General features: G+C 42.5%; 1 protein-coding gene across 4 annotated transcripts in view; it reads left to right on the forward strand.

Moving 5' to 3' along the window:
• Window positions 1-12,853, forward strand: part of Acvr1 (activin A receptor type 1) — a 120,365-nt gene that overhangs the window by 64,096 nt on the left and 43,416 nt on the right. For all 4 annotated transcript variants that reach the window (XM_038336988.1, XM_038336991.1, XM_038336990.1 and 1 more), the window contains exon 2: window positions 6,188-6,261. In XM_038336988.1, coding sequence (XP_038192916.1) covers window positions 6,195-6,261 — 67 coding nt within the window. In that variant the 5' untranslated portion in view covers window positions 6,188-6,194. The remainder of the gene's footprint in view (window positions 1-6,187; window positions 6,262-12,853) is intronic.

A 12,853-nucleotide genomic window follows, 5' to 3' on the forward strand; every position in this document is an offset into this window, starting at 1 on the left:
GGCCGGTGCTGATGCAGTAGCAAAGGATAGAGCTTTCCCAGAGAGAGAGAGAGAGAGGCAGGGACTGTTGAGGTGCTGCTGCAGAGTCTGTGGGAATCTGAGACATTTGTCAGGGTTCTAAGGTTCTCTAGATCCAGTGTTGGGTTCCAACTGTATTTTCCATGTGTATGTTAGCCAGCAACATGCTCTAACAGATGGGCTGTAGAATCATGGGTAGGATCATGCCAAATGTAGAGACTTGTTCAATGTAAAACAATGCCACTTCCCTTCTGTATACATGTTCTCTAAAAATAATACTCTTTTCAAATTTGCTTTTTTAAAAAATGTAGTAAGATTTTTTTTAAAAAGACGTAAATATAATGTTTTATAAATTAGTTTTACTTTCTTCTTCGTTGTTGTTCTTTGTGTTTTTTTGAGACAGGATTTCTCTGTGTAGTCCTGACTGTCCTAGAACTTGCTCTGTAGACCAGGCTGGCCTCGAACTCACAAACATCTGCCTGCCTCTGTGCTGGGATTAAAGGCATGCACCACAACTGCCCAGTGTGTTTTACTTTCTAACATAGTAAATATCAGTGGCTAAAGCCCACATACCAGTAACTCGCAGTTTTCAAGGAGTCTAACACGGCCTGCTGATCAGTAAGCTCACAAAGCACTTGAGAAATCCCTGAGCTCAGGGTTATTGAGTCATTACCACTTCCGTTCTCTGGGACCAAGAACAAAAGGATCAGAAGTTTACTTAAAAAAAAAAAAAACAACAACAACAACAGCACCTTTTTTCCTTTCATGTTTTAAAAGTAAAAATAGATACTTTGTGCTTTAGGTCAATACTTTAGTAAATTGATTTTTTGTTTGTTTTGAGGTAAGCCCAGGCTGACCTGGAATTTGCTGGGTAGCCTCGGCTGGTCCCTCTATCTCAGCCTACCACATGCTGGTGGTGCCAGGATCCTATATGTGTACCATTCAAGGCTTGATGTTTCTTATAGTTAAGACTCGATCAGAAAATCCCTACTCATTTCTCTTTTTTAATACTTCCTCCCTTCTTGGTAGTATGATTTTTAGTAGACAACTGGTAGGCAGGCAAAGCAAATGACAACCAGCAAGTGTTGCTGGCTCTTTTCTTCTCTAGGTTTTTCTTTTCTTTTTTTCTTCTTTTAATGTGATACGTGTTGCTCTTAGTTTATAGATGAGCTTGAGGAAATAAATTTATAATTTTTTTTGTCTTATGAGCTTAAATCATCTTATAATAATGATAGTAGTCTGTAAATAGGTTTCCTGGGGCACATAGGCTTTTGTTGGCTTTTAACATGGAAAACATGGCAGAGATGATTTGTTATGAGTTTTTTAAATTATTAAAGCACTGTTTATGTTGAAGTGGGTCGACTGTTGACATTTATCGTTACCCAAACTCAACTCTTACAGAGGTGATGTATTTTTTAATCTTCCCCGTCCTTTGTAGGTGTGTATGATGGGGGTGGTGCTAATTCTTTATAATTCAAAGTTAAATTGAGTGTGTTAAATTTAGGAGAGTTCTAAGTATTTTGCTACTTGGCTCAACTGTAGTGAACAAGAGGCGTACATTCTGCTGCTGGAGTTTGGTAAGGGAGATGTGGTTGGAGAATACACTAGGTAAGACTATATCATCATTAACTGTGTTTCATGTGGATGAAAAGCAACTGTATTAGAAGAAAGTGTTAGAGGATTTAGGTCAGGGAGTGACTTCCCTGTGGAGATTGAAGGGTGAGCAGGAGTTTAGCCAGGTTGGGCATTGAAAGAAGAGCTCCACCCCAGGGAGTGTGATGATGTACCAAGCTCAAGAGATAGGCAGTAGACCTTGGAATAAGGTGGGAGTGCGCAGTGATCCAAGGGAAGGATGATGGCAGATGCAGAGGGTTGGCAGCAGTGTGGGTGGAGAGGGACTAAGGAGACAGTATCTTAGCTTGGGTCTCATCTTTTCCTTGCTTGTCAGCTTTCCCAGGGGTTCTCAAACTATGTTCTGATGTGTAGCCTAAGTCCTCAAGATATACCTTGGAGTGTTTTCATTCTTCAGCTCAAGGGGTTTCTTTGGGTGGCTCTTAGATGCGTGTAACCACACTGGAGTTGAGTGTGTTACTGCTGGGGGCTGCCAGTACCCACTGGTGTACCCCTAATGTGTATTGATATTAACTGTAAAATATGTGAATAGAATATATACATCAATCAACTTTCTATCATAGGGACAGCTTACCTGAGATAAGAGACAAGGGTTTTGCTTGTCAAATGAAGAGGTTTGTTGTGTGGCAGGATTATATATTGCTTTTCCGCCTCTAAGGGGGGTGCTGGATGGCGGTGGCAGAAATGTGGTAGAGGAAACAGTTTCTCTTCATGGCTAAAAAGCAGAGGAGGAAAGGGAAGCGGTGGGGCCATACAACCCCACCATAGTCATCATAGGACACCTCCTAGGCCCTACCTCTTAAAAGGGACCACTGTCTGCCAGTAGTACCAGCCTGGGGACCAAGCCTACATGATAGCAGCACATAAAACAGAAACTTAAAGACATTAAAGGTTTGCTCATGGTGGAATCATATTATTAACGAAACTCTCAAGATACTAAACCTAATGTTTATTACGCAAGATGGAACAATGTTCGTTTTTTAATATCTTAAAAAATGTGTATTTGAAGAGATTACTTCATGTCAGGTTGACCTGAATTCTGTTGCTGTTCTTCAGTGAAGTGGCGAAGGAGGAACCTCTAGGAATATGTGATGTCGGGGCCTGTGTTTTGATACTCTTCTCTGGTACTTGTATCACTAATGTAATTAATCTCTAGTTTCTTCACTGACGCTAGAGTACTTGCCATTTGGGGAGAGTTCATCTCACTACAGCAAGCTCCTGGGAGCTTTGTAGGCTAGCCATGACTACCCTTTCGTTAACAGTCTCTCTGAAAGGTACCCCCTTTTGCTCCCTGGAACAGAGAAGGATGCCAAGTAAAGCGGTCAGTTATTTACTCCTTTGGTTTATGGGAACAGTGGTGTGAAAGCAAGCTTGGAGTGTTTTCATTCTCCAGCTCAAGGGGTTTCTTTGTGTGGCTCTTAGATGCGTGTAACCACACTGGAGTTGAGTGTGTTACTGCTGGAGGCTGCCAGAAACACAGTTCTAGATATTAGACCAGAGTTGGGGAGTTGAAGTCATTTCGGGTAGAGAGGACTTTTGCAAGAATTGATCTCTTTCCTGTTATATAGTACAGTATCTTAGGTCACCTAATCTGCAACAAAAATTGTATTGATTGATTGTATGTATATACGGATGCATGTATGTATGTATAGGTTTTAGTTTGACCTTGTTATATAACCCAGACTAACTTTGCACTTGTAGTTCTCCTGCTTCTGCCTCCCAATTAAGACCTCCTGTGTATCTCATACCTAAGAAATTCACTTTTAGATTGGTCATGCTGGTGCTTGCCTCTAAGTTCGGTTTCAGGAGGCAGAAGCATCCCCGCTCCCTCCTAGTCTGGAGAGCCCAGTGGCGTGTTAGAGCAGCTGAGCTCCTAAAGGTCTTCGTGCTGCCGCACACAGTAGCAGAGAACATCCCGGTGCGAGTTAAAGCGTTCACTTAGTTTCTTTTCCTCTTCTGAGAAAAGCCAATGATGCCATCTTTGGAACTCCATCACTACCCTACTCATTTTATCTTTTTTTTTGCTTGTTTTGTGGTGTGTGTGTGTGTTTGTGTGTAAAATCCTGTCTTGGAACTTGCTTTGTAGACCAAGCTGGCATTGAGCTCAGAGGTTTGTCTGCCTCCCAAGTGCTGGGACTAAAGGTGTGCACCACCATGCCTGGCCCTTCATTTAATCGTAACTGCCCCCCTTCCTCTAAGCCTTTCTCTGAACACAGTTAACAGAGAGTATGGTGAATGGACAGGCCACTGAGAAAAACGATGGTTTAGGATGAGCTGGGGGCTCAGGAGGTAAAGTGTTTGCTGTACCTGCACGTGAACCTGAGTTTGATCCTTGATACCCACATAAGAAACCGAGCATGGTGGGTTTTGGTAGCACGAATTCTAATTGTTTTTAATAATAAAATCCCGGAGTCTGTTATCAGGGGGTGAAAGCAGAAGGATCAGAGAAGCAGAGCAGTCAGCCACTAAAGTTCCTCCCTCTACCAATGCTCAGACCAAAGGGGCGATCCGGTCCTCACACTGCCTCTTCAGACTGATTGTCTAGATCGCTGCCTCAGACTGCACTGAGCTCCTGTCTCTTCCCTGCCTTATATTCGTCTCTCCACCCAGCCATATCACTCCTGTCTCGGCCTTCCTAGTTCTGGGGTTAAAGGTGTGTGATCCCACCTGCTAGAATCACCTTGGTGTGAGCTTTGTTTATCTTTCAGACTGGCTCAATTTCAGGTAGCCTAGGGTGACCTTGAATTAACAGAGATCTGTCTGCCTCTGTCTCCTGAGATTAAAGGTGCATGCCGCCACTGCCTGGCCTCTAGTGACTTAGCTCTGCACTCCGATCTTCATTATTTTGTTTAAAACAAACAAAATATCACTACATTATTATTATTATTTTTATTATTATTTGAGACAGGGTTTCTCTTTGTAGCCCTGGCTGAACTGGAACTCACTCTGTAGACCAGTCTGCAGCAGAGATCCATCTGCCTCTGCCTTTGGAGTGCCGGGATTAAAAATATATACTACCACTGCCCATTGGGCATGGTGGTTTATGCTGGAGAGGCAGAGAGGATTGTGTCTGTGTACTCATTGGTCAGATAGTCTAAATTCATCATTGAGCCCCGCGTCTCACTCGGAGACTCTGTCTCATAGAACAAGGTGGATAGCTCCCGAAGAATGACATTCAAGGTTGACCTCCAGTCATTGAAACTATCTGCACATGCGTGAATACAAATACGAACCCACCCCACTCACGTACGCACGTGTGTGCACTCTGCACAGACACACGGGAGATAATCTACTGGCTATTGTCACTTGTGAAGGTGTAAGCGTGACAGCGTGCTGACCCGTTCATGGAACAGCTCTCCCAGGTTCTTAACTTCACTATCCAGGAAACTGCACCAAATCAGACTCTCATTAGAACAGGAAGGTTCTTTTTTTTAAAAAAAAATATTTATTTATTTATTATATATACACAATATTCTGTCTGTGTGTATGTCTGCAGGCCAGAAGAGGGCACCAAACCTCATTACAGATGGTTGTGAGCCACCATGTGGTTGCTGGGAATTGAACTCAGGGCCTTATGGAAGAGCAGGCAATGCTCTTAACCACTGAGCCATCTCTTGAGCCTCAACAGGAAGGTTCTTAACTCAGGGAAGTGAGCTTTGGCAATGTAGTTCTAGGTCAGCACCAACTTGAACTTTCTATCAACTGTCTTATTTATTTTTTTCTCCATGGACATTTCCTAGCCTGTAAATTTACATAATTTCTTATTTTGAAAACATTCCTGTCTTGTGTTTAGCATCTGAAAAGACTAGCCTTTTAAAACTTGAGGTTGATGCAGTGTTTGCAGATGTGGTAGAGGATACCTTCCTTGTTCCCCTCTTGGGTTTTCATGATGCTCTAAGTTCAGCCTCCAAACCTACAGAGGAAACGTGAGGCTCAGACACAGTGACCAGCCTTGAATTATCCATTCTCATATCTTTTTTTTAAAATTTATTTATTATGTATACAATATTCTGTCTGCACATATGCCTGCATGCCAGAAGAGGGCACCAGATCTCATAGATGGTTGTGAGCCACCATGTGGTTGCTGGGAACCGAACTCAGGACCTCTGGAAGAGCAACCCCCCCCCCCCCCCCATTCTCATATCTTTAACATCATGTTAGAGTCATGATCTTGGCCTCCCAGTCTTTTGTACTATAATGCCAATGTCATGTACAATAAGGTAGAGTAAAATTCAAACCTAGAGTCTTTCAGAATGTTTTATCTGAACATTTTTCCATTTATTTCCTTATTGAGGTCTTCATCAGGGAGGCAGGCTTGGAGACATGGCCTTGATGAGGTCACAGGCCGGAGGGAAATCTTAAATCCTTTGAAGATTTGTTCAGATCCATGAGCAGAGGATATTCATAGGACCCAAGACATTCTGTGTTGGGTCTAGTTGAAGGCCCCCCGTGGCCTTTGGAGATGGTATGTCTGATTTACTGTTGTCCTGCGGTTAATTTTTGGTCTGACTTACATGTCTTCTTTTTCCTTCCACAGTTATACCATGGTAGATGGAGTAATGATCCTTCCCGTGCTGATGGTGATGGCTTTTCCTTCCCCGAGTCTGGAAGGTACGTGACACACAGCTGCTTGGTTAGGATAACGTGCTGTGTATTCTTTGGCTTACTATAAAGTATTTGGTCCTTAATCCGGTCTGACTTAACACACCCTTTGTATGATGAATATCCACACTGTCCCTTGACTGCTTTAATGTGCACTTCTGATACACATTGTGTCTTGATTTATGTGCGTGCTTGTGCATGCAGTTTTTAAAGGTTCTGTGGAATACCCTACCAAAAATAAATATGAAGGTGAAATAGAGTCGATTGTGTAATTAACAGTAAAGTATATGTGTAAACAAAGGTACACTGTGCTTCTGTGCCCAAGCACATTAGATATTATGAAGTGTGGTATTCTCTATTTATTATCTGTACATTAATATCCACTATTTTGAAGGCCCACGGTAAATATGATCGACATGTTTCCTGGAAGTTGCAGAATAAGCAATTTCTAAATTTTAAGTAATTGTCAATGTATTTATTATAGTATAATATTATTATGCTTAGTTTTATACTTCTGTTTTTTATCACTTACTGCGCCTCATTTTAAAATCTGTTTACTTATTTTGTGTGTGTGCATGTGTGTGTAAGTGCGCCTGCAGTGGCGTGTGTGGCGGTCAGAGGACAGCTTCGAGGAGTCAGTTCCCTTGTTCCACCCAGCGGTTCTGGGGCTTGAACTCAAGTGGTTTGGCTTTGCCTTTACCTACAGAGCCACTTCCAGTCTTTCCTGGGACTAACTCACACATGAAACATCGCAGAAGGTAGCCGGCAGGGCGGGGCGGGGTGGGGGGGGGGGGAGTAATATGTTTAGAATTTGATGGTATCCACACTTATAAGTGTGGTGTAAGGATAAAGGGGGTGTTCTAATGTTACACACGTGTGTGTATTCAGCCATCTACCCCCAAAAATAGATGACTGCTGTTGCATTGTGTGGCACTGGTATCGTTCATGTGTTCTACCTTCAGTGGTTGCATTTTCTGAATAATGAAAAATTTTGGTAGAATGTCAAGAAAACAGAGACCCGTGGCCCCTTTGATAATTTTATCTATCTGCAGCGAACCACAGTATGTTAAAGGTTCGCTGCTGCGGCAGGAGGGGAGGGTCTAGCAAGAGGCCTTCTGGTTATTGGGAGGTTGCCGTCCAAGAAGTTTGTGGAAGGCCCTGCCATTTCTCTTTCTTTCACGCCTGATTGCAAGATATTAGTCTTCCTCTGCACCCCTCCCGCCCCGTTCTCAAGACACTACTATGTGTTGTGTTTATGGTTTGCAAACCTCCAGTGGCAATCAGTCATGGACTGTAACCTCCACAGCTGCCCACCCCAATAACCTTTTTTTTTTTTTTAAATTAATTTGATTACCTCAGGGATTGGTTGCAGTTATGGAAAGCGGACCAGAACACCTGCAGTTTGTTTGGTAGTTTTACTTGGTGGAAATGTAATATACATCAAGACAAGTTTTTGTGTATAAAAGGTGGATATGGTTCAGTTAATTATGCAACTTGTTTAGGTAAACGCATGTGTTGCGGCGTAATCAGAACTTGTCCTGATGAAACACACATGGAGGCGTTTGCATATGAGCCCAGCCACTAGTAGGTGAAGGCAAGAGGATTAGAAGCCGAAGGTTACCATTGACCACATAGTGAACTCGAGACCAGCCTAGGCCTCAGAAAACTCTGCCTCAAAGCAACAAGCTTGCTATGACTTAGGCTATGTCTTTGTCTCTGTCTGTTTGTGTGTCTGTAACAAAACACCACAGACTGGATACCTTATAAGCAACAGACATTTATTGCTTATAGTTCTCCGTCTGGGAAGGCCAAGTTCAAAGTGCTGGGCGGGAGATTTGCTGTCGACTGAGAACTCGTTAATGAGAGGTGGCGCTTTTTCACTGCATCCTATGGTGGAAAGGCAAGCTATCTCTTTTACGAGGGCGCTGTCCCAGTTTCGTTGCTGTTGCTGTGATTAAAATGCCTTGACAAAAGCAGCTTTAAAGGAAGGGCTTATGCGCATGTGCGACTCTAGGTTAGAGTCCACCGCAGTAGGGAAGTGAAGACAGCAGGAACTTCAGACAGCTGCTTACATCACTTGCACGGTCGAGAGCAGAGAGAAACGAATGCACGGGTGCTCCCTCGCTTGCTCTGTTCTGCTCTGCTCTTTCTACTTTTACATCATTCAGATTTCCCTGTCCAGGGAATGGTGCTGCCCGCAGTAGCCTTAAAACAGTTCCCCACAGACATGCTCAGAGGCTAATCCAGTGCCTCCTTCACTGAGACTCTACCTGGGTGAGAAGTGAACCATCACAGGCTCACGCTGAGAGTCTTTGCTCATGCTCTCTCACTTGCCCTACCTTATACTACTGTCATCATGGATTTCGGGGGACACAAACATGCATACACCGCAGGGAAAATTGTAGTGCATGATGTAACCAGGCATTTCAAAGCCTTGGGCTTCTCTGGCCCTTTCTTACTGTTATTGATTCCCTCTTTGCCCTACCTTGTTTCTGGAAAGTTACTTAGGGGTGGAACTTCTCTTTTTGAATGCAACAAAAACAGCTGACTACGAAAGAAAGGAAAACTTAATCCTAACTCTGGGCAATTATAAATCCCGCCTTTCTGTGTTGCTATGTCAGTGTATTCCAGCTGCAAATCTTAAAGTCTATCTCCGTGTGCCCTGGAACATGTCTGTTTTGTACAAGTTCCTGCAGGAAGAGCAGTGCATAGAGTGGTTCTCAGTCTTGTTCTGATCAGATGAGACATAAGTCTCATGTCCCTCTTGTGAGTTCTTTGGGATGTAGGGGTCTACTTTGCATAATTGATGAGCTTCCAAGGAGGCAAATAATTAAACTGGTTAGTGCAGCCAACTCTGCAGAAAAGTCAGTACTCAGTGTCCTAGGAGTTATTTTGTTGAACTTTAGACTTACCTTGTTGGATCTGTTCCTACTTTATCTATCTATGTATCTGTATCTATGTATCCATCATTTGTCTGTCTGTTTGTCTGCTTGTCTGTCTGTCTGTCTATCTCTCTACTATATCTATCTATCTATCTATCTATCTATCTATCTATCTATCTATCATCTATCTATCTATCTATCTATCTATCTATCTATCTATCTATCATCCCATCCAACTCCTCTCTCTGTCTCTCTCTGTCTCTCTCTCTCTCTTTGTCTCTCTGTCTCTCTGTCTTTGTCTCTCTGTCTCTATCCCTCACTCCTTGCCTTTCTCTCTCCAATGTCCCTCTTTGTGAGTCACAAATCCACTACATGTAGCATTGGAATGTAGGTAATAGTCAAGGAGGTCTCTGAGTGTAAGGTACGAGCTGGGTTTTGAAGACAACACAAACGAAGGTTTGGCTTGCTTCTTTTTACTGTGAGAACATTTAGATTAGCTCTAGTAAGGTGGCTTCTATTTTGTTTCTGTTGAGCAGCGCTGCTGTAGCCTAGTCTGGATATCTAGAGTCTGTCTAGACAGCTCTCAGCAATGAATGTTGTTAAAGACATTGCAATGCTCTCGTAGGCGTGGCAGGTGGTGCCCCAGACGATCCTGTCCTGCAAGTGCTGAAGGCATTCGTAGGAGGAAGCTGGAAGTATTGGTTGAGTTACCAGTGCTTTTCAGTAGGACATTTTGGAGGACCCATTTCTTGGTTCCCCTTACTCAGTGCCCATTGCTAAAAAAATAAGTCTCAGGAATCTTGGAAACTAAGTTCTCTCCAAATTCTTCCTCTCCATAAGCTATTAAGTCATGCCTTTTGCTTTCAGTTAATATCACGGTGGACCTGTGATGGCAGCAAGACAGGAGAGAAAAGGAGATCAGAACAGAGGTCGAGTTGGAAGGAACCAGAAGAGAGGGGAAGGAAAACAGCGAAGAGGGAGGGAGGAAAGGGACACTTGTGCAGTAGCGTTAAGGACCTTGTTCTGGATTTGGTTTTTTGTCCCCCCCCCCCCCCTCTGTGTTTCTAACACTTAAGCTTTGTAGAATCCAGCAAATGACCTCTTTATTTTTAATATTTAGTGAAATTTATATAAAATGGATCATACTACTTAGGATTTTCTATACATTGTATTTTCACTTTTAGTTTCTGAACTCTGTACACATTTATTTACATTTCCCTAAGTGACCCATTTCACCATGTTTCTTTCTTTACCGGCATTTATACACAGTGATGGTGTCACAAAGACATCTCCATGCAAGTATGCCATGTGGTTTGACCTCATTCACCTCCCCACTCCTCTTTCTTTTCCATCCCATTCATTCCCCCAGACAGGCAAATGACTGTGTACTGGAAACAGATAATAAAACCCATTGTTCTGAGCTGATAGGGAAATGGATTACCACTAAGATTTTACTAGCTAGTAGACCACCACTACTATAATTCAGCTAGTGACCTGAATGTGGAATACTGTCCCTCCCCTGTAACATTCTATGAGTACCCTAAGTTGGAGTGTGCTTGTCACATTCGTGACTGGCTTGGGTGCTGGTCACCATCTTTCCTTTTTATGACTTAGTTTTGTTAGCTGTCAGTAGTATATTCGGTAAAAGGAACTTTAGCTTTCTATATACACACTAAGGATTAAAAAAACTGCTTGCAATACACTCAGTTATAAAGTAAAATTTAGGTACAAAATGCTTAATTGAAAGAGAGAAATACTAGGAAAGATAATAAAAAGTCTGGTGCCGAGCTTTGTAGATAACAAGTTGAAAAGAAAGTAAGACTTCCATTTAATGTATACTGGGCAGTAGAAGCCGTCTAGTGACTATGTCTTGCTGAGGCCACCCGATGCTCTTGGGGCACACGTAAAAAGTCACAGATATTTTGTTGTGATAGATTTTGATGTACAGACTTAGTTCATGAAACAAACAAAGGGCACTTGGTGGCATGCTGAGGTAAGAGGATAGCTTGAACCTAAGAGTTCAAGACTTGCCAGGGCAGTGCAGGGAGACACTGCAAAAAGCAAGCAAAGATGGGAGAGCATTGGCCAGTGGACCCTATGTTACTGTTAGACGGTGTGTGCTGTTGAAAAGTTGGAGGGTAGTTGATAGTAATATAGTGTACATTTTAAACCTGGGAGAAAGAATTTTGAATGTTGCATTTTTTTAAATCACAAAGAAATATTTGAGGCATTAGCTATACTTAGTCTGATTGGAATATTATATAGTGTTCAAATATACCAAAACAACATACAGTACCGGTAAGTAGGTACAATTTTCATGGGTCAACTTTCCTCTTATCTCTTTGTTTCTTAGATATTTTTATTTTTCCTGTCTCACTTCTTTCCACGCCCTTTCTCCATGGTGCTGGAGACCTAATGTTTATGTTTCTTAAACACTGATTAGAAATGTGCTAACAGTTCAGTAATAGGTCGAAAGAAGTAACTGAGATAGCATAGCATTTGAATGTACTTCAGAATACTCCTCAGGTTCTGTGGAACTAATCAGCATGGAAAAAAGTAAGAATTTTTTTCTCATCCAAATATGGAAACTTAGAAAATGCTGTTTATTGTAGAAAATGTTAATCCCAGTGCCGAGAATAAGACCACTACCGCAATTTAAAGCCAAATTTGAAGCAAACTTTAATTAAATACTGACTAGGTGGATGGGCTCTGGCCAGGTCCATCTGCTGGTTCCTGGGAAATGGCCCCAAATCAAGGTTTGCAAGGCTTAAGGCAGTGGTGGCGCACGCCTTTAATCCCAGTACTTCAGAGGAAGAGGAGGGTGGATCTCTGTGACTTTAAGGCCAGCCTTATCTACAAGAGCTAGTTCCAGGACAGGCTCCAAAAGCTACAGAGAAACCCTGTCTCGAAAACACCCCCCCCCCAAAAAAAAGAAGGAAAGCCCCCAGAATTCATTGCTTGCATTTCCCATCAGGTTCAACCAGCGTCAAACACACATCCTGCTGCGTTCAGCCTCATCCAATCAGGGGGCAAGTGTATAACCTGTTGTATTTCTTGCCTGTGAACCTCCCACCCATGGGTGTGATCAAGCACATCCTTTCAGATGAGTCAAACAAGCTTCTTTAGAGGTGTGAAAATTTAGGGCTGTTATCTCTGATAAACTATAGCCTCCAGCATTTCAGAAACTATCTGTCCTTGAGCTAGGGGCTAGCAGGTCAGAGCCTTTTTTTTTTTTTTTTTGTTTGTTTGTTTCATGTAACTCTTATGCATAGAATTTAAATTTAAAATGTGACTTTGGCTCTTACACTACCTTTTTGACAATTATAGGCAACAGTGGATATTTAATGTGTTCCAGTTATTGAGTTTACTGCTTTATATTATTTCTCACATTAATTATTTTTCATAATAATAATAAGACAGGAGCTTTTTTTTTTTTTCAGTACCTTCAGATTGGTGAACGCTCCTGAGGGTACACAGCCAACACAGGCCTACTGTGAGCTATGATGCACATGAGCTTCCGCCATCCATCCTCTTCAAACTTTTAGATTTTTGCTGTAAGTTAGGAGCATCCATCCACCTTCATTCCCTGTGTGGTACATGCTGGGATCCAGCTCACTGCAGTTTGCCAGAGGGGGAGAGAAGAGAGCGTGGGCAAAGGATGAGGCGCCCTTCACCTGGGTTTGTGTTTTCCAGGTCTCTTGTCTGTCCTCCGGGTAAAC

This window comes from Arvicola amphibius, chromosome 7, assembly GCF_903992535.2.
Source record: "Arvicola amphibius chromosome 7, mArvAmp1.2, whole genome shotgun sequence".
Classification (NCBI taxonomy): domain Eukaryota; kingdom Metazoa; phylum Chordata; class Mammalia; order Rodentia; family Cricetidae; genus Arvicola; species Arvicola amphibius.